The sequence below is a fragment of the Rhipicephalus sanguineus genome, chromosome 2, assembly GCF_013339695.2.
Source record: "Rhipicephalus sanguineus isolate Rsan-2018 chromosome 2, BIME_Rsan_1.4, whole genome shotgun sequence".
NCBI lineage: Eukaryota > Metazoa > Arthropoda > Arachnida > Ixodida > Ixodidae > Rhipicephalus > Rhipicephalus sanguineus.
In genome coordinates this window covers 19,048,153-19,069,574 of record NC_051177.1, presented here as the reverse complement: position 1 = coordinate 19,069,574, position 21,422 = coordinate 19,048,153, and the positions used below count along the sequence as shown (strand labels likewise).

The window sequence follows — 21,422 nt, the reverse complement described above, 5'->3', positions numbered from 1 at the left end:
CTGATTTGAGCAATTTTTGGAGCAGCAAAATTTCCGTTTGGAGCACTTTGGAGCAGCAAAATTTCATCTTGGAGCACTAGGAGCAGATAATTTTGCATCTGGGGAGCACTTTGGAGCAGCGAATTTTACATCTGGAGTGCAATACAGACGCATATTGCATTAACATTCAAGCACCTGAGTATTATATGGGGCTCTTATGAAGACTAGAAATATTTCGATTCATTGCAAATCTCATGGAAAAATCATCTCAGGAGCATAGGCGTGCGCACGGGGGGGGGGGGCCCTCTAATCACTTAAGAGGGGGGGGGGGGCGCAAAATCTGCCCCGTACATTGACCCTTGCGATAGCAATTATATGGACACTCTCGGCGGATTTTTGCCGTCGCCGTTGCCGTAATTTTCCGTATAAAGTCCGAATTAATAACATGACCACGCGCATTCTAGCCCGGGTTAAAAGCTCGACTGAGCGCTGGCGACGAACGCGGCTGAAGCGGAGATTTAAACTAGCCGGCCGTCTGTCTCCGCCGCACGGACAGCGCATGAGATAACATCTTCCCACGTGCGGGCCTGCCGTCGATTGCTCATCAGAGAGGAAACGCCCCGCCCGTCTTTCGTAAGGAGCATGAAGGGACGCCGGGGTTGCGGAAGGGGGGGGGGGGCATCGTTCGAAGGGCGCAGTCGCTTGCGCGCGCGCTATCTCGAGGCATCAGGAGACGGCTCGTAAACTTGCTGTGTTCTCAACGCTTACTTCGCGTTTAGAGAACTCAGAGCAAGAAAACGCTTCGGTTCCTGGAGGGGCCATATTCCCTTAAACCAGCGTTTTGTTGAGTTACACGAGATCGGATCCAAAAGAGTTAGCTGCTAGTCTTACTTCGTTTCACAATACAATTTTTTGGTATCGCATTCATTGCTTCGCTCTTAAGCGAAACTGAGTTTTTTTAACCGTTAGCTATTGACCCCCGAAAGCGAGGGGCGGACGTGTAACATGGCGTAGCTGCTTCACTGTGGGCCGTCAGCGAAGGGCCCGCTACTGACAGCTGCGCATTTGCGGCTGCTCCGACCAGGAGATATGATTTTACTAATGAGATGACATTTTTAAAAAAGCAAGCAAAAAATTCGAATTGGAACCCTAGCACGTGAGCTCGAGAGGCCAGGGCCTTTTAGGGGGTATTTACCGCAGAGTGATTACAAACTCGGACGTGCTGGCGGAAGGAATTACGAAAAAGCTGTTCTGGATGAAGATCCATGGATAAAGTATATCTGAGGAAAAGTGTCAACGCGTTTCCACCGTTCGCGTGCTCTTCCATAAACGTGAAGCAAGGAAAATTCGATATTGTCCCATATATCTACTGCGAGCGATCCCAGATTTCATTCCGCGATGTCCGGAAACAGAAGTGATAGACATTTTAGCGGCACTCATGTAGTTATTACTTAACATTGCTTTCCTTACGTGCCGTGCGACGCTTGAAAACGAGCTATCAGCAGCGTTTCTGGAACAGACGACGTCCGCCGATGAATCGCCGTCGCACTTTCTCGCTACCGATAGGCCTAGACGTCACGAGCCTCTGCGGAGAGCGGTTTTGCTGTCGAGCCGACTTGCAGAACAGAAGCTGCGTCGGCACCGTTCATGGCATCGTGGCTTACTCGGAACGCACGCGCGAGCGCTATTTATTCAGCGGAATAATACTTGGTCCATGATTGCGACTTTATTGGTAGCCCCAAGATCGAGCTGCACATGTTCTGACGCGCCGGCGGTGCGATTGCCGGTGATAGACGCCCCCAAACCCGAGACTTTGGCGCAGTTTGGCGCAAATTTCGTCGATATTATCAGGATGGCGCAGTAAATACAATTTGGCGCAGTTGGCGCAGGAGTGGAATCACTGCGTAGACGCCATGTTTGAGCAATTGCCAGACGGCGATGCGTGCGTTTGCGATCATGATCATCATCTTCTCAACAGCGATGTTAGCCACTCTAGCGAAGTGAATGTTTTGTGGAGTCTTTCTGTCATTTGGATGTCGGCTGGCGAGCATTGTGCGATTCGGTGCGACTGCTCCGTTTGTCTCCTGTCTCCGCTTGAGTGTCTTCCCTGTGAATTGGTTGATTGAGGTGTGCTTGGAAGGAAGATGCCGAAGTACAAGAACTTGTCCCTGCACAAAAAGGTGTGCTTAAGGGGGGACACGGGTCTTAGAAGGCCGAAAATCGCGAAAAAATCGACTTTTTGAAGCTGACATTTTCGGAATCTATATCTATTTTTGCACAAATCTGATAAGTTTGTAGCTTCTATTTTCATTATTTCCGCCGTAAAATCAATCTGTAACACCAATATGAGGTTTGTCTGAGCGCAAATTGACGCTAAAATCGCGCTCTTTCCGCGCCGAACCGTTGCCGGTACACACGGGCTATCGTGGCCATCTTGATCTCGTTTGGAAGAGCCGTTCTTCATCAATTTCCCGCCACCGCTGGCTCGCCTTGCTCATTGGTTTTCTAGCAAAAACGCGTCATCTAGAAGTACAAGCGCGCGATTCTATTGGCTGCTTGGGGCACGTGACAAAATCTAGGCATCCGATTCGCCAAGCGGCGTTTCCGGCGTCTGCTTCACCGCCGAGACGCGCGTGAGCGTGCGCCATTTTGTCGTGGTGTTGTCGACTGCCTACAGCTATGGGTCCTGTCATCAAGAAGTTCCGCACGAAACACAAATTCGGAAAGCGGGTGAGGCGATCGCTAGCAGAGAACTTCAGGAAGCGCCCCGCAACGACCCAGAACAACGAGGATGACGAACTCGCAGCGGCCGTCGACGCCAGCGCGGTAGGCCTAACGGACGCTAGTCCTACGAGCCCGTCAGTTGCCGACAACGTCGCGGAAAGCGACCGTGTGCGTCACGACACAAATTCTGCAGCCCCAATAGATAGAAGACAAGAAGAAGAAGGCAGAAGAGAAGCTGGAAGAGATTTCATCTGTTGCGGCGACGGAACGGAAGCGCAGCCTTATCGCTAAACGCGCGGACGCCGCGGGTCCCCCATCTGATTAAAACGACCTTCACCATCCTGGACTTGGAGGCGGTAAATGCTTTGATAACATTGCATTTAAAGTGCAAGATTTGCAACGGAGACACCGAGATCAGGAGAGGCGAGCGGGAATACGGCCTTGCCGTCAAGCTTGAGCTAGTGTGTGTGAACTGCGGTGACGGGTCGTCAAAGTGGAGTTCGCCGCGCGTCGACGGACAGCAGAAAATAAATCCATTCACAGTGAACGTGCTCGCCACCCGCGCAATGCAGGCTACTGACAACAGGCAGACTGCTTTTAACGACATATTTGCAATGGTGAACATATCGCGTCGCGGCCTCCATACGAAAACTTGGCAGGCGTACGTGAAGAAGCAGCTAACACCTGCCGCTACTCTTGCTGCCTCGAAACTCATGAGTGAGTGCGCGAGTTCGGTTCGCGACATCTGCGCGGAACTCAACGTGGACAACCCGGGAAACATCGCCGTGTCATACGACGGATCGTGGATGACGCGCGGACACTCGTCGCATATTGGCGTCGATACCGTCATTGAACTGATAGGCGGCCTCATTGCAGCAAAACTTGAAACTTGCAGCAGAACTTGAAAAAAAGGCATGCTCATGCTAACAATCAGTCTGATTATATGCTTGATGCATATTAATCACTAAAAGTATGTGTGCCTTTGATATTTTTCATTCTGTAATGCTAAATAAAGTTTTTAACCTTTTTTGCTCATTTTCTCAGAACATGGATTTTGGCCACTTCCCTTGTTTGCTTCTTCTGTAAAAGTCGACCTAGGACAGCTAGAGCTACAATTCTTTTTGCACAACCTAGCTAAATGTGCATAAAAAGCAATGCTGCAAGCAGATTTTCAATCTGCAATTTCAATTTTTTTATTAATTTAAAATTTTCTTGTTTTTGGCTAGGTGTAGACCATGAACTCATCAGTGCTGTAAATTGAGAAGTAGTTGTTCAATTTCCAATCAGCTTGCAGCGTTGCTCTCCTTAGGCTTTCTAGTATCTATATATGGGTTTATAATGGTGTTATGTTGCATAGATAATTTTTTATTGTTTCAGCAAACAATAGAATGAGATTACTAATTATCTCAGGAAATAATTGACCTGTGTAAAATATAACTGAATAGTTAAATAAAGCTAAAGAAACTGAACAAAGCAGTGCAGTTTCATCTAATTTGGCCAAGAAATAACCTATGTTATCTCTAAAAACCATGTCCCCCCTTAATTGAAGAGGCCAGCAAGTCGATGGCGTTGAAAACGGCTCTATCCGAAAAGCACCACGTGCCTCTGTCAACGCTGTGCAACATCATCAAGAATAAGGAGAAAATTCTCGATGCTTACAGCAAGACGCACTCGTCAAAGCGTACACGAGTACGCCCGCCTACGTACGCCGACATTGAAGCAGCTCTGATCGACTGACTGCAGAAAGCCAACGCAGCACACCTTCCTGTCAATGGGACCGTATTGCGTGAGAAGGCCAACCAGCTGGCGCTGCAACTTGGACATTCTGAGTTTAAATGCAGCAATGGGTGGTTTTGCCGATTTAAGGAGCGCAACAACCTGACATTCGTGACTGTTTGTGGCGAGAGTGGCAGCGCGAATCAGTCTGTTGTCGACGGCTGGAAGCAGCACACCTTGGCTCCACTACTCGCCAAGTACGAAGCAGCAGATGTTTACAACCTTGACGAAGCTGCTCTATTCTACAAAATGTTGCCTACGAAGACGTCCGCTTTGAAGGAGACAGACATTAAGGGGCGGAAATAGAATAAAGACAGAATCACTGTTTTGTTTGGTGCGAGCATGTGCGGTGAGTATAAGCTGCCACTGCTTGTTATTGGGAAGACAGAAAAGCCTCGTTGTTTTAAAAATGCACAATTGCCATCCAAAGATGACCCGACTATAAAAACAACAAGAAAGCTTGGATGATGGCTGCACTCTTTGAAGAATACGTGCGGCACACCTTGACCGCAAGTTTGCGGCCGCAGGGCGCAGCGTTTTGTTCGTCGTCGATAATTGCCCAGCTCACGGTGACATTAAGAACCTGCAGGCAATTAGGCTGGTCTTTCTACCCCCGAACACAACGTCGCTATCACAGCCGATGGACCAGGGCGTCATACACCATACCAGGAAAATATATCTCTACAATCTGTTGAAGCGAATGCTCCTTTGCTATGACAACGGAAAGGAGTATAACATTGACCTCCTCGGTGGTATTTGCCTCATTGTTCATGCATGGAGGCAGGCGGAGCCCATCGTTATTCGACGGTGTTTTGAGCACGCCGGGTTTGTGAAAGAAGAGGCAACCTCCGCTGAGTGTGCTGTCACCGCTGTCACTTGCTCGTTTGATGAAGAAGGGGAGACTCTCTGCGCTCGATATGAGGCTTTGCACGCGGAAGACGAGTGCACTCCAATCGGATTCTCCGAGTACGCAAATGTCGAGTGCACAGTGCAGACGTGTTACTGCCGACATCGACAGCGAGATAGCTGCGAGATCGACCAGATTCGGCCTCTAATGTTGAGAGCGATGACGAGCTCTCCCGAGCACCCCCTTTGGCGGATGTCATCGATGCCTTGAGTGTTGTGCGCAGCTTCGTCGAGTGCAACGGCGGCGAGACTGAGATGATGCGCCTCATTGACAGGCTGGAAAATATGACTTTCAGTGCTGGGAACTACCGAACGCGTCAGTCACGCGTGGAGGAATTTTTCTCCAAGTAGGCGGACTTGCCACAATAAAGGCATGACTTCCGTATACAGTAGAACCCCGCTGATACGTTTTTGAAGGGACCGTAGGAAATAAACGTAAGAGACGGGAAACGTAAGAGCCGAAAAACAGGAAAAACGGCAAAATATTTAGTGGTACAGAATTTTATTTCAATTCTTACGAGCAGCACGAAAATTGGCGCGCTCAGCCGCGATCTAGTCGATGGATAGAAACGCGGAGCTTAGGACGGCCTTATCCACAGAAATGTAATCAACGTATGTGATTTTTTTAACACCAACAGCTGTAGGCATGAAAGAACTAAGCACACGCAATCACGACCGGCGTGGCGAGTCCGACCGCGAACCGCACGCACGACCATGCGAGCTCCAACCAGCTCGAACTCCTCCCGTTCTCCGACAAATAACGATGATGATGAGTCTACGCCAACGCGATGGCAGAAGTGAATGCCAATCTCGAAGGCCTTGCTTTCGCAAGCAATTACGTCATACACGCCATGTTTGTGCAATGCAAATCTCAGAGGCTATGCTTTTGTCAATAGTAAATGCCAATCTCGAAGGCCTTGCTTTCGCGAGCAGTTACATCATAGACGCCATCTTTGCAATTTGAATCTCGAAGGCCAATCTCAGAGGCTATGCTTTTGTCAATAGTAAATGCCAATCTCGAAGGCCTTGCTTTCGCGAGCAGTTACATCATAGACGCCATCTTTGCAATTTGAATCTCGAAGGCCATGCTTTTGTTTGCATCAATTGAAAGATTCTGTTGCTTGCGCCTCTCATGCGGCTAATATTACGGTCAAACGAGGCCAAGCAGCGTGAAAATGCACCATGGCCGCTCTCTTTGGTAGTCACTCGGTCGGCTCCAGGCGCACTTCGCGACGTATCATACGGGAACGGTCCGACAGTTACGACGTAACAGCGGGGTTCCCAATACATTGTATCCTATGGGAGCTATGCCGGGACCGGCGGAAAACGACGTCACAGCCGGGAAAACGCAGCAGTGAGGAACGTAACAGCGGGGTTCTACTGTATCATGTTTTCTGGCTGATTTCTTTGATTTCGAGTTGTTTCGGATAATTGGGAATCCCGTTTAATTGGGATATTTTTCTCGGTCCAGAGGCCTTCGAATTAACGAGGTTTTACTGTATGTACATTTAACCTTGAAGTGTGGCTTCGCGGCAGTGCAGATTTCCCCTGGATGGGTTGTTTCACGGCACAGCAACTAGACGCTACAGTGAAACAACTTTTGCAGGGGGTTAAGTGCGGTCAAATGTATACATACACTCTAACCTCGATATAACGAACATGGATATAACGAATTATCGGTTATAACGAAGTAAATGAAGAATAGTCTTGTCATAGACACAGTGTTAAAAATAAACGTTTATAACAAATTTTCGGATATAACGAAGTTATTTTTGCGGCAGGTGTGACTTTGTTATAATGAGGTTTGAGTGTATATTCGTTCATTTCGAATAATCTAAATTTGTATCGAAGCGAATTCGAATACTGTAATATTCGTTCGAATATTCGACAGGCCCAAATATTCGCCCATTCCTAATATTTTTGCAAGCATAAGTCAACAAACAACTAAGTTAATAATTCCATTACATGTCATTCAGGACACATAAATGGGCACTGTGCTAACCATTTCGTGAGGGAAAAAGAAATGTGATAATTGTCCAGACAGCAGTTATCCCTTTTAATATTGCATGTTTTGCAGTAGGCAGTGAGTAGACAAGTATTTTATTCATGAACTGCTTTACATTACCACTCCTGTTCTACCATGTCTGCTAGAACTATCACTCTGCAACAAGTCCTCGGCTATAGAACCACACTGTGCGGATGTGATAACACTGCTTTTCTGTGTCAACATAATAAGTAAGAGAAGAATTGCTTACATACCTCAGATGAGTTGAACACATCGGGAAGGAGGAAGTTGAGCAGGGCCCAAAGCTCAGTGGAGGTTGTTTTGCAATGGTGTGCCAGTCAAAAGCAAGCGATTTGTCGTCTTGAACTCTCGCACAATCTCTGACAACTGCGTAGATTACCAAAGCACAAAAAGTAATTAATGAATGCTCTTGAATAACAGAAAAGTGCCCTCACAAAAAAAAAAGACAACTGAATTAGCATAGCATACAGTGAACATCGTGGCGAGACAGTTATGTGCATAAAAATATGTAAACTTATATAGTGGGTGCCTTCTCACATGCACACTTTAATTGCACTGCATTTCAAATTCCTTTAAAACCTTCACAACAGGATGACTGGACAAGAAAGATACACTGAGGATTCTGCACCCTGCATGCAAATACAATGCACTGGTGACAGCTGAGTCGCTGCTTGTGATACTCCTAGTATACATATATACAGCATAGGATCTTTACAAGTGAGACAATCAGTGGCAGTGTACATAACTCACAGTGACAGTAAAAAGTTCTGTCTACTTTGCCTTATTCTTTCACTCAGCCTCAGCAAACTTGCACTTTACCAGATGCCTTTCTTTTGCACAGGCTACCAATTTTCTTCAATTCCTGTGCATAGTTTTATTCTGCTGTTGCAGTGATGCACGCATCAGCGCACTTGGCCTTGAATGCTAATCAGATGTTTTGTTGCAGTTCCCTTTTTGTGTGTGCAATCTAGGGGTGTGCGAATACCGAATAGTAAGTCTCGAATCGAATACCGAATCGAATTAAGAAAAAAAAGCTGAATATTGAATAATAAGTTTATTTAAAAGAAGCACGAATATTTACAAATTCTCATGCAAAAAAAGCAGCTGTTGTACGTGATCCGAGGTCAACTTCTCCCTTCGGGCTGTAAGAATGTTACCAGCCGTCGAAAACAACTTTTCACTTGGTACACTTGTTGCGGGAATGCCCATGTATTTCATGGCCATCTTGCACAATCCTGGGAAGTGCTGCTTGCCTGTTTCTTTCCACATTGCTAGAGAGTCTTGGTCCTTGCTGCAAGTGGGCTCTCGAAGGTACCGCTTAAACTCCTCGATGTTGGCTGTTTCGGTGGAGTGTCTTCATTCTGATGACGCTGGCAGCTTCTCAATGCTGTCCCAGATACTGCTGACACGCTCCTTGTGAGCTGTAGATGTCGACGCTTCGACACAGTCGCATGATTCTTCTTCTGGAGGGAGCTGCAACTCAGTTCTCGCAAGCTCCAAGAGCCTTGTTTCCTGGAATGTTTCAGTACAGAAGAGGTTCTTGAACCTTGGGTCACAGGCGGTTGCCAGCACATACTCCTTTTGCTCGTCCTGCCCTGGAAACCTTGTCCTCATGCTTTTCAGCAAATTTCTAGCAAACTCTGAGGTGTCATCATCGGCTGCAATACAGTCTTTCAGAACCATCTGTGTTCCATACAAAAACGGTACCACTGACGACAAAGTTGCATATTTGTGGCCACTAAGACCTTTGGTCGCCGATGCGATTGGTTCAAGAGCTTTGACTAGTCCAGGCACAGCTTTCCACTCCTGTGGTGCCAGGTTGGGCACAGTTGTCTCAGAGGTGGCCAGCTCCAAACAGATGGCTTCCTTCAGATGCACAAGACGCTCACATCGTGCTCACTATTCCACCTTGTTCCCACGTCTTGAATAAGTTCCAGAACTGACAGCTCCATTCGTTGCTGGCAGTCCTTCAGTCTTGCCGCAGCTTGGGCACTGTGTAATGGCCAACCATTGTGAGACACTTCTTGAGAATGGCAAACACTCCTGCTGTTTGTTCCTTGGCATCTTTTATAGCTAGTTGCAGTGCATGGCCCATACACTGCATTGGGACGCAAGAAATACCCCTAAGGGCCGCGCGAAAGTTTCGTGCATTGTCCGTCACCACACAGACTGGTACTTTCTGCAGTGGCAGCTCCCAGTTATCCATTATTGCTTGCAGGTGCTCCAGGATGTTGCAAGCAGTGTGGCTCTCGGTCACGCTCCGATTTTCCAACGCAAAGCTTCTCATCTCGAAGTTGGAGGTTAAATAGTGGCAGGTGAGGCTGATATAACTCTGGTTAGACCTCGACGTCCACATGTCACTTGTCAACAAGATCGACTCTACGCCTTCCTGAAAGTCCACGTGCATTCTCTCCTTCACAGCCATGACTGTGTCTCGGTACAACTCCGGGATTATTGTCCTTGAAAACGTAGTGCGGCTGGGTATCTTGTACAAAGGCTCCATGTGGTTCATCAGCTCTTTTAAACCCCGATTTTCGACACAGCTGTAAGGACTGGAGGTTCGAGCGCCAGCATTCGGGCAATCCTTGTGGTTATTGCCGTCCTCTCGCGCTGCGATAGGTCCTTGCCCGACTTCAACGCATTTTTGATGAGCGGTTGTGCTCCGTCTGGTCGTCCTTGCTTACCGCTGTCTCTCATGAACACACTGTGCAAAGAAAAATGCTTGTTCTTGAGATGATTTGCAAGTAGCGTCGTCGTACTCGATGGCGTGCGAAGTTCCATGTCACAGCTTTTGCACGTTGCTTCTTGGGCCGAAGTTCTTTACGAAATGTTTCCAAATGGCACTTTTCGTTCGTTCACTCATGTCACACCTGACCAGCAGGACCGTCGGACAACGTATTCCGGCAGCTCGCGCGGATACAATTCGGTAGCAGGACACATCGGCGTGGTTTCCGTTTGCGAGGGACTTGGTGGTTTCGGATTGCTCAGAGAAATGATGCAAACGGCCAAATGGCGCGGAGCCAGCGGTTGGATTGGATTGGATTTGTGGCCCCACCCTTTGTAACGGGCGGGCATCAACCGATGCCCTGGCCTAAAGGACTAAACAATGAAATTAAATTTAAAAATTAAAAAGTTAAAAAGCGCACGGAGGAGTGGTTACACATGCGTTAACCCGCCAACCAAACAGATGGGCCGAATATATCGAACATTCGAGTAACCGAATACTTCATATTCGATTCGCGAATCGAACTATTTGACAAGTTGGAATTCGATTCGTATTCGTATATTTGAGTATTCGCACACCCCTAGTGCAATCCCATAGGAGAGAATGTGGTGTTTGTTTAATCATCTCCTCTCAGGAATACTCTAGCATGCTACGTTCCCTCATTCGCGTTGTTGCGCTTCTCAAAAAGTGCACCTGGCATTCTTGATGCATTTGCATACATACTCCCAAAGAGATGCCCCATGAAATGACTGTTGACAGTAAAATAATGTCTCGGACGAAGGAAACACAACGCCGACCAAAAGTAAAAATATATTCTTAAAAAGACGTTTCGGCTCCCACACGGGAGCCTTGTTCACAATGAAGCATGTGCAGCAAGTTCGCTTACTTATAAGGTTGCCTAATCCCCGGCCCAGGCGGGTTTCCGCCAAACTCTCGACTTCAAAATAATGTCTCACGTTTAACACTGCCACAAAGTATCCAAAGATACTATGTGGAAGTACCTTTGGATACTTCATTCAAACACAAGACACTAAAGAGAAGTGAAAGGGAATAAAAATAGCCAATAACAAAGAGCAATTGAAAAATAAATATAATTGAGAGCGCGACATTACCTTTGATTTTTCATTTTTGATGCGGTGAGCTTCATCAATGACAAGGTAGCGCCAGTTGAACTTTTTTAGGACAGCCTTTTCTCGGATGACCATCTCATATGAGGTAACACAAACGTCCCACTCGCCGGGCATCAGGGTGTCACGAATGAGTGCAGCCTGTGAAAGCAACAAAGATAACCGCATTACAGTAATTAAGGTAAATTATTACAAAAATCAAACCCATGCTTTCAATCTTATTTTGGTCAGCTACATCGGCATTGAAACAAGTAAAACACCATCCTTCATCTATGCTTTGCCGATGCATGTGTCTCCTGCGCGTGTAAATATAGAATATTTTTCGCTGTATTACTTACAGGGCACGTACAATAACTAGGCTGGACGAAAATGGACAAGAGGCTAAATGATGTTCACGACCAGAAAAACCATTTGTTTGCGAGAATCACATGCATCTACTTCTGTTATTATCATATTAGCACATAACAATAGGACAAATACAGTACCAATATAACAAGACATAAAAGCAGAATGTAATGACAGAAAATAATTTTTTTGGTTTACTGAAAGAAGAACATCCGCTGTAGAAAACAAATAAAGCCTTTACATGTGCAGAAAGCTAAGTTAAAGTAACAAAAAGCACAGCTTGAAAAACAGTTCTGCTTCCCTTAGCTGAGTGGACGGTATGTCAAAACAATATATTTCTACTGTTTTGTGAACTGCAGCTGCAGGAAACTATCAACATGCCTCATCCAAGACTCAGTATGTAATCAGATTATGACTTCTAATTGCAAGCAGCGAAGACACCTTAACATTCATAAGCATTATTCTATTAAGCCGTAATGGGATATGCTGGATTCCAAGACAGCTGGTGGAAGAGCATCGAAAGTGAAAATCGAATGAAAATTGGTGGCTACTTAACTGAAGTAAATTCACAATTTCTCAGCAAAATAAGCTTTCTTCACACAAATAGTACACAATAATTTCATCACTGCTCGTGCATGAAACATAATGCTGTTAATGTTTGTGCAGAAGCTGCATGGACTGCCCTCTCTTGCAAGTTACAAGAAGCACCCACCCTGGCATTTTGGTCTCCAATCAGGCAGACGGTGCGGAGGGATGGACACCACCTCTCGAACTCGCTCATCCAATTGGCCAGTGTCGACTTTGGCACAATGACCATGTGCGGTCCATTGATGTTGCGATAGTGCTTCATGTATCCCAACAGTGAGATAGTTTGCAGTGTCTTTCCAAGACCCTGTGCAACAAACATACAATTTACATCAACGTGCAACCAGGCTCGCAAGATATTTGATTGAACACTAATAGATGAATGATTAAAGAAAAACCTCTGGTAGTTTATTTTGCCCTGTCAAGAGAAACTAAGATTTTTGTGCATTCCCTGCCTTGTGCAAAGTAGTTCAATTCCTATCATAAATAAATAAGTATAGCTAAATAAGAATAAATTTATGATGAAACTGAAAATATACCAGGCAGCTCAGAAAGCTGCTCCTTGCGGCATCAGCACCGACGTTAGAATAGGCGTGTACCAGGAACAGGAGCACTGGTAGCAAGTCTTGAGGACAATGTGTTCCAATACAATGAATTGTAAATGTTCTTTATGTTGCAAAAACCTTTTTGCAATCAAATTTAGAAATGGTACTGCCAAATCCTCTACAATAGTTGTACAGAATTCCTCGAAGCGATGAATTCCAAACATGTTTATGAACAGCCTTGCAAGATGGCAGCACCTGTGCCGCTGCTCCTATAGACACACGAAAGCAGCAAGCACTGAGCTGCGAGTACAAATATCTTAAGTGCATAAATTGCAAGTGTGCCTGCAGATCACTAAATTCAATCCAATTATTAAAATTAATCTTCTCAGCAAATAATATCTAAGCATTAACGACCATAATGAGCTCGTTCATCATGGCCGTAATGTGACATCCAGATTATGAAATCAAGCTGTGTGTCATTGCGCACAGTGAAGTGACCAACGCACAGTGAAGTGACCAGCGCAGCCATGAATCAAATTGCGAGTTTGCACCAACTGGCCCAAATCAAAGCATTACTACATTACAGCTGAAGTTGAAACCACTCTGTGCTGACCACCAGCAAGGCAAAACAGACTGACAAAGATTTTAGTACATAAGTGCACCTGGTAGTGACACCCACTAAGTGCTGGCAATGTGCTTCACTGAACTGTGAAATACTTTTATAAAGCATAACCTGCTATAGCATTGTCTCACATTTTAAGCTAGAAGGCACAAAAAGTTTATGTATGCACATTGTCCACCCACTCTGATGCCAGAAATACATGCCACACACAAATTTTACAATCCTGAAGCCCGTTGAAAACGTCCATCCACGTAAATGTTTTGAGTGAAAAGGGGTTTTTGTGCAGAGCGGTTACTATTTCAACAACGATTATTAGCACTCCTCATGTATCCGTGATAGCCATAGGCTTAGCTATGGATGCTAGAACATGATTGAAGTATACACTGACTCTTTTTGTTCACATCAGAAGGTAATTAAGCAGGGCTACCTCAAGAATACTGCTGCCCCCGTAACATCATAACGATCTCCATTTATTCATCTTTTTAATAGTTCGTGTAATTTCATTAAACTCTGGCCCACTTCAACACAGTTACACCAATTATAAAACTCACCATTTCATCAGCAAGGATGCCATTGATGCCATGTTCATAGAGAGAAATCATCCAGTTAAGGCCTCGGATCTGGTAGTCACGGAGCTCACCCCCTTTGATATAAGTAGGCGAGGTCTCAAAGCGTGTCACTGTAATTTCCTTTCGACGGCTGTCTGAAAGCAGCTCCTCATCTTCCTCCTGTTCTGTCATCCGATGTCGCAGGCTGCCATAGAAAAAGCAGTATTGAGCTAAGACAGTCAGGTGTGAGTAACAACAGAAACGTACTGCTGAACTATTTCCGGATAAAAATTTATTAAGACAACATACTACAGTGCGACAGTTCTCTCCTATAAGCTAAATGCCTTGGCAAAGTACATCTCATGGCATACCTATAGGTGTACTACACAACAATATTAAAAATGTAAACCAGCTGCCAAGGTTACATAAAACGTAGGCTTGTGCGAATATTCAAGCAGTTCGAATATTCAAACGAACATTACAGTATTCAAATTCGCTTCGATATGAATTTAAATTATTCTAAATTTCGAAGTATTCGAAATGAACGAATAGACATATATAAGCTGCATGTAACCCCTTTAAAAGGTGGTTTCACTAGAGTGGAAGGGTGTTATACTGTGAATACACCTATACAGGGGAAATCCGCCCTGCCCCACTTAAAGGTGAAATGAACATATTACCCTCACATCAATTCATCATTTTTTAAGTTTAAAACCTCATTATACCGGCTTATATGTTCTAAGTAATGTAAATTTTAAATGTAACGTATTTTACAGGTTATCACTTGCATTCTACCGAAAGTCAAATCCTGCTACTATTCAAAGTTGCTTCCACTTCCCTTTGAACCAAAAAGAATATTGTGCAGGTTAGTTGGGTCATGACAAATATGCTCATTTTTCTTTATACGCGATATATACTATTCAAATTCGACTCAAAATTATTCAAGCAAATCACTATTCGCTTCAAACCTAAAATGTACTTTTCGCGCAAGCCCAATAAAAAGGTGTGTTGTTACAGTACATAAGTTGCCTGCCAAGTTACCTCAAAGGGTGTGTTATGGTGCATAGATGAGAAAACTTCACACACAAACACCTTTCTTTATATAGTGCATTGGCATGTAAGAATTAATATTCTCAAAACCCGTAACATCACATAGTTTACACATCAGTAACTTTTGTAAGTCACCTTTGCATGCCTTAATTTTGAAAAACAATTGCTTACTTATATGCAGGGCTCCGTGTTTTTGGATAAATAAAAAAAATCCAATAAACACTAGCCAGTAAAATTTTTGACAATTCGGATTCATCCGATAAACTTAGATTTTAACGGTCAACATGACGCTGTCCCGTTCTTTATCGAAAGGACATGTGGTCATTGATACATGGGCTGGTTTAGCAGATATATATACTTTGCCTCGTGTCAACAGTATCTTATAGACCACACCTCTGCACATTTAACGAAGAGCTTATCGCACACCGAGCTAGAGACAATAACGTATGTGAGCCCCCGGTAACGCGAGATGACATCTTGATATTGTCACGTGGTAGCAACGATGCAAAAGACGGCAGTCAAATGGTAGAGGCAAAACTCCTTATTGGGCTAACTTGTACCCAGAAAACTACGTAACTCAATACAGTAAAACTGAGAGCTGGGCGAGTTGGTATGAATTCATGTTGAAACTTTTTTAGCGCGCACAAAAGACGGAGGACACAGAAAGAAGGTACAAAACGTTTTGTACCTTCTTTCTGTGTCCTCCGTCTTTCGTGCGCGCTAAAAAAGTTTCAACATGAATACGTAACTCAAACTACAATCAAAGCACGCTGTACACTGGTAGCAGCAATCACATTCGTCAGTAATCTGATCGTTGGCGGAAGGCGTCGTCATTCATACACGGGAGAGGGAATCTCTCAGCGTTATCACTGGTGGTCGCATAAGCTCTCGAATAAACTAGACTACTCATGTCCTGCGCGTAACTTTAACGCAACAATCTGAAATAATTTAAAGCAATTTTTAAGTTAGTGTTTCTTGAAACTGGTGACATGAGCCAGCTCATGAGTAATTTTGTGAATTCTCAGAGCTATGAAATCTTAACATTGTTGTACCCCTGTCGTTTTGGATACTTCACACTGTCCAGTGGCCAATGCTATGCCTTAGTCTTCTGGCTCTCCCTGTTTCTAGCGCAGCAAACGTTGAAAGGGCATTTTCAAAGCTGAGAATAATCGCTCGAAAGGGGTGCGCTTCCCTCAGTGACAGCAACCTGGTAAAGTATGCTGGCGTCTATTACAAGCTTTAAAGTTGTAATATGCACAAACATACTTGTTTTGTGCTCAATAATTTGTGTATATGTGTTTGCACATTGAAACCTTCCAGACAACTAAACTACGCTTCGTGTGTTCTAATGTTCTCGTGTTCAAATATCACTTCATCTATTTGGCAGTACTGAGAATAATGCAAAATTAAACTCTGAAATTTGGAGAATTGGGAACATACGCAATATAAATTCAGATAAATGCCGAACTTCCGCCATAAAAATAAACTGCGAAAATACAGAGCCCTACTTATATGCTACAATAAATAAGCAATAGAAGTAGAGTTAAGGCATATGGCAGCGCACACCGGGTGAAACGATAAGCACACAAACACACACAAATAAAAAGAACAAAGGGACAACACTCAGCGCTTGTGTTTTTTTTTTTATGTGTGTGTGTGTGTGTCTTTTTGCCCAGTTGGTGCTGCCATGTGCCGTAATGACCAACCAACGAGCCCACAAGTACATTTTAAGAAGTAGAGTGCATGTAGGATGTTACTGCATTGTAACTTGTGAGCTTGGTTTCAGGAAGCAATCGTGTAAAGGAGCACAATCTTTTTGGTTATGATTTCTGTAAAATGATTTCTCGTTGTCAACCCTTTTCGTCCACATAGTCAACCCAAATGCCCAAGTGGATAGAGTCACGTTTTCTAGTGCCATTGCATTTCCAGGTGAATATTTTGTGAATAGGATAAATATTATTGGTTCTCGTGCACAGGTGTCAGACATTTTTGTAAAGGGCGTGTAACAAACTGATTTTTTGAATTATTTCAGAAAACAAATCTAAAAATGCTACAGTGATCACAGGACAATTTCTGGAATTGACAAAATTGTGTCACTACTGGTAAAAATCATTTCGTGCATTGCACGACATCAACTATAAGGAAGTCAGCATTTTTTTTTTTTCGAAACAGACCGCGCATACAAATACGCCAACGAAAATGAATTTCAGTGCTTGCCAATGCGTTTGGCCATCTACCACTGCACTGTGCAAGTGGTAAATCAGTGATCGAACGTTGCGCATGAAGAAACGCATTGTGCATGCACACAAAGCTTCAGGAAATGAGCAACAAATGAATGTTTCAGGCATGACTCACTCTCCCACAGCCGCAAGTTTAGCTTTCTCGTCATTCTTCTTCAACTTCGGTCGACCTGGTTTCAGCTTGAGCGGCGACGTGACGCCTTTCGCCGCGCTGCTTGTGGTCATAAAATGGGCGAAGATTTCTGTTTGTTGCAGCAGGTAGTCGAAACGATTGCCCCTATCCAAATCCTAATTTAAATAAAAATACAGAATGCGGTGTTTATTAAGACAAGCGAAAGTGGTTTCTACACGCTAACTCGGCTGTATACTTTCAGCGGCTTACCAGCTTGCTATCGTAATCCGTGTCATCCTTCTTTTCGGTCGTCACGCTCTCCTCTTCGTCAGGCGTCTGCAATACAAAGCACATCGGGCGCCTTGAGCATCTCCGAGCACAAGTACGCAAAACGGCGCGACGAGTCCTAAGTAGCGACAAGCGACAACGTTCTTGTTGCGTCTTCGCGGTTGGAAGTATTGCTCCTACTGCCACTGTCAGTGTGTCCGACTATCTGCCGACAAACAGAATGTTAAAGACGGATCGCTGTACCGTACATTCAGAACACCGATGTGCTCGCAATGCCGGTTGTTAGAAAGTCCGCCAAAATTCCACAACCTACTACCGGAAGAAAGGTTTACGGATCGCATCGGAAATGATCAGACACAAGTGAGCACAAGTTCACCTCCGCAAATTACGACCGACCGTCGGAAACTGCGCTAAATGGCATCTTTCGTCATTTCTAAGATAAATTGAGACCCGTTACACACCGAGTAAACGCCCGCCAAATATTTCCCGCACACATAAATAACGATGTTAATTAAACGCACCATTTCACGGCTTCATGTTACAAAGTCATCAAACGGAATTTGTCTCAACACTATTAGGCTTCGATCAACTTACACAAGCGGATATATACATCATGAAAGAATCAATGGGACGAATGACAGACTAAAAAAAGTTGAGCTGTCGCACGGTCATTGCAGACTTACGGACTCCTTCGTGCTCTCTGGACTTTCTTCTTCCTCTTCTTCGGGCATGGCCTCCGCGAACTCTGGATTTTGTTCCAGCATCTTGGTACCGTTAAACGATTCGATACTGATCGTTTTTCTTATCAATTAACTAGAATGAAACGCGCCACAAAGCATGTGCACTAATTCCCGGCAAAATGATGCCAGAGCTAGCCTCGATCTTAGAGTGCAGCGCCGCAGCGCACCAACTGCGGCAGATGTCGCCACTATCAATAGCATACCCTCGGACCAGGTTCTGTCGTTCTGTTTCCGGCATTTCCGGCACCTGGCACGTGTGCGTTGGTGTGCGCAAGTTGGCGTAAGTGCATTGTGTTTTGTGGTTGTGTCTGGCCATATCGGCGGTCTTGTGTGGCACGTGGTCGCAAGAATCTGTGGCCGCACCATGAAGGCGAAGCGTGGTGGTAAACCTGTCAAACTGTCGGAAAAGGTCAACCCTTTTGAGGTGAAAGTGAACCGTCAAAAACACGATGTGCTTGGTAGAAAGTCGAAAAGCGATCGCGGTCTCCTTGGTGTTTCTCGAAACAAGGCGATCAAGAAGCGCAAGGCGACTCTACTCCAAGAGTATGTCTTGAGGAACAAATCAAGCACCTTCATGGACAAACGGATCGGTGAGTTCGACGCTGCCATGAATCCTGATGATAAGATGGCAGCACGACTTGCCCAGGAGCGCAAAATTTCACAGAAGAAAAACGTATTCAGTCTCAATGAGGAGGAAGAGTTAACGCATCTTGGCAAGTCTATCAACGACATGGAAACTCACGACGATCCCCGCAGTGACGACGAAGATCTCTATGACAAGGTAGGCCGGGACTTCACCGAAAAGACAAATTTCGGCGGATTTCTCACGAAAGCCGATCCCAATAGCGATGCTGCAAAATCGCGACGAGATGCCATTGAGCAGCTCATCGCAGAGTCAAAGAAACTAAAGTACGAGAGGCAAGTCGAGAAAGACGAGAACTTTGAGCTTACAGAAAAGCTCGATAAAGACTGGAAGGAATTCCAGAGTCTTCTAGCTGGCTCCAAGAACAAGAAGAGCGCCGCAGAAGAGGCCAGCACGGACGACTATGACGTGCTGGTAAAGCAGCTGAAGTTTGCGCCTTTGGCTGGACAGGCTTCCGAAAGGGTGAAAACAGAAGATGAGAAAGCGAAAGCTGAGAAAAAACGACTGGAGAAGCTGGAACAAGAAAGAAAAGCCAGAGCTCAGGGTACCGAAGCGAAAAAGGACGCAAATAAGAAACAACTAGCCTCCGCTGACGATTTGGACGACAGCTTTTACAAGCGCGAGCGCATCACTGAAACCACGAAGCAAAGTGATAGCGACGAGGACGAGTTTGAGGAAACAGACCGTCTCACTGGTGTCGAGTCAAAAGATGAGAGTGACGTGAGCGCTGGTTCAGACTCTGAGGGAGGGGATGAAGATAGCTACGCCGACTTGGAGTCAGACAAAGAAGCTAGTAGCGACAACGAAGAGCTGAAAGACGACACTGACAATGTGACAGACGCCAACAAAGCTTCTGTACCTGTCAAAGATGAAAATCGGATATCTGAAAAGCACGTTAAACCAAAAGAAATGGACGCCGTCAAGAAGAAGTCAACAATTGCTGATGTACCTGACACCGAGGAAGAGTTTTCAAGGTTGGTGGAAAAAAAGACTGCCTGTGAAAAGGCTGCTCTTATCGAGCATATGATTAAGAACAGTCAGGGGAGTTGCAAGAAGCTTGAGAGGCTCTTTGTGTATCTTCTTCAGCACATCAGCGACATAGCAGACACTGACATTCACGTGGTGGACAAACTGTGTCCTCACATTTACTCTCTGGTTCAGCTTTCCCCAACAGTGTGCGGCCAGTTCCTTTTGGATGTAATATCCGAAAAAGAGGAAGAACTTCAAAACCTTTTGAGTGGAAAGGGCAGATTTTCAGTGTCTTTCCCAAGTTTTAGCACGCTTGTTTTTTTAAAGCTTATAGGGCAGTGCTACTCTGCTTCAGACTTCTCACACATGGTTGCCACTCCAGCAATGCTTTTTGCAAGTCACCTGCTCACTTGTTGTGGACTTAAGAAGCCTGTGGACTTTCTACGAGGCATCTTTGTAGCCAATGTTTTTCTCGAGTATGTGTCATACTCAAGGCGCTTTTCACCAGAGCTCCTGGCCTTCTTGGCACAGCTTCTTTCCCACAATGCTTTGAAGCTTAAAGATGAGGGAAATGCAGTAGCTGTGGATGAAAGTGAGCTGAAGCTTCCCTTGAAAGCATTGGGAAGCAGCGAGGTAGAAATGACTGAGGACCTGAAGCTGAAGATTGTTCATGCTGGTGTCAAGCTCGTTGAAAGGTGTGCATGCTTGTACGAGACACTACCTTCGTACAGGGAGTTGTGCGATTCCTTGATAGCCGTATGCCAGAAGCTTACAGAATCTGCTTACCCAGAGAGCCTGAGAGCTGTCATAGGGAACACGCTGTCCAAGCTTAGTTGCAAGATTGAACGCAAGCCACTGAAGCCAAGCAAAAAACCACCACCAATGAAACCACTTTTGGAGCCTAAGTTCAGCATGAAGTTTGATGGTCGCAAGCACTTCTCCGGAGGTGAGAAGAAAGTAGAATTGAAGAAGCTCAATTATCAGTACAAGAAGGAAATGAAGGGAGCCATGCGAGAAGTGCGTAGGGACAATCAGTTTTTGGCTCAGCATATCCTCAAGGAACAAATGGCAAAGGATGCAGAACGTAAGGAGAAGGTGAAGCGCATTTACAAAGAGCTTGCAAGCCAGGAAGGTGAATACAAAGCCCTTGAAGAGGAAGAAAGAAAAACTGTCAAATCGCATGTAAATAATACCTTAGGTATTGTGTGTAATATATTCCGCTTGTATTTACCAATTCACATGTAAATATAAGAACATGCTCAAAACCTGTGTTGTAATACCATGCAAGTGCAACACAGCTTCCCTGTCTAAATTTTTTGCAACACTAAAAAATCCGAAGAGGAAAGTCATGCAGTGTCTGTGTTCTTGGTCAAGTATATAAAATACTGAAAATTTGCTAGTAGTGCTGTTGCATACATTCCAGGATTAGGATAGCTGTTTGCGCACATTGGTTCATGTGAATGCAATGCGAA

General features: G+C 45.0%; 2 protein-coding genes and 1 pseudogene across 2 annotated transcripts in view; 1 reads left to right on the top strand and 2 right to left on the bottom strand.

Moving 5' to 3' along the window:
* LOC119382482 (SWI/SNF-related matrix-associated actin-dependent regulator of chromatin subfamily A member 5-like) overlaps positions 1-7,777 on the bottom strand; it is a gene marked incomplete in the record, with an annotated part of 30,772 nt that extends 22,995 nt beyond the window's left edge. The window contains 1 exon segment of the mRNA XM_037650192.2: positions 7,645-7,777.
* On the bottom strand, positions 7,645-18,484 carry LOC119381072 (SWI/SNF-related matrix-associated actin-dependent regulator of chromatin subfamily A member 5-like; annotated as a pseudogene).
* Positions 18,485-18,576: 92 nt separating this feature from the next.
* Positions 18,577-21,215, top strand: LOC119382481 (nucleolar protein 14). The gene has a single exon (XM_037650190.2). It carries the CDS (start codon positions 18,703-18,705, stop codon positions 21,193-21,195), a length of 2,493 nt encoding a protein of 830 aa, XP_037506118.1. The 5' UTR covers positions 18,577-18,702; the 3' UTR covers positions 21,196-21,215.
* The last annotated feature ends 207 nt before the right edge of the window (positions 21,216-21,422 follow it).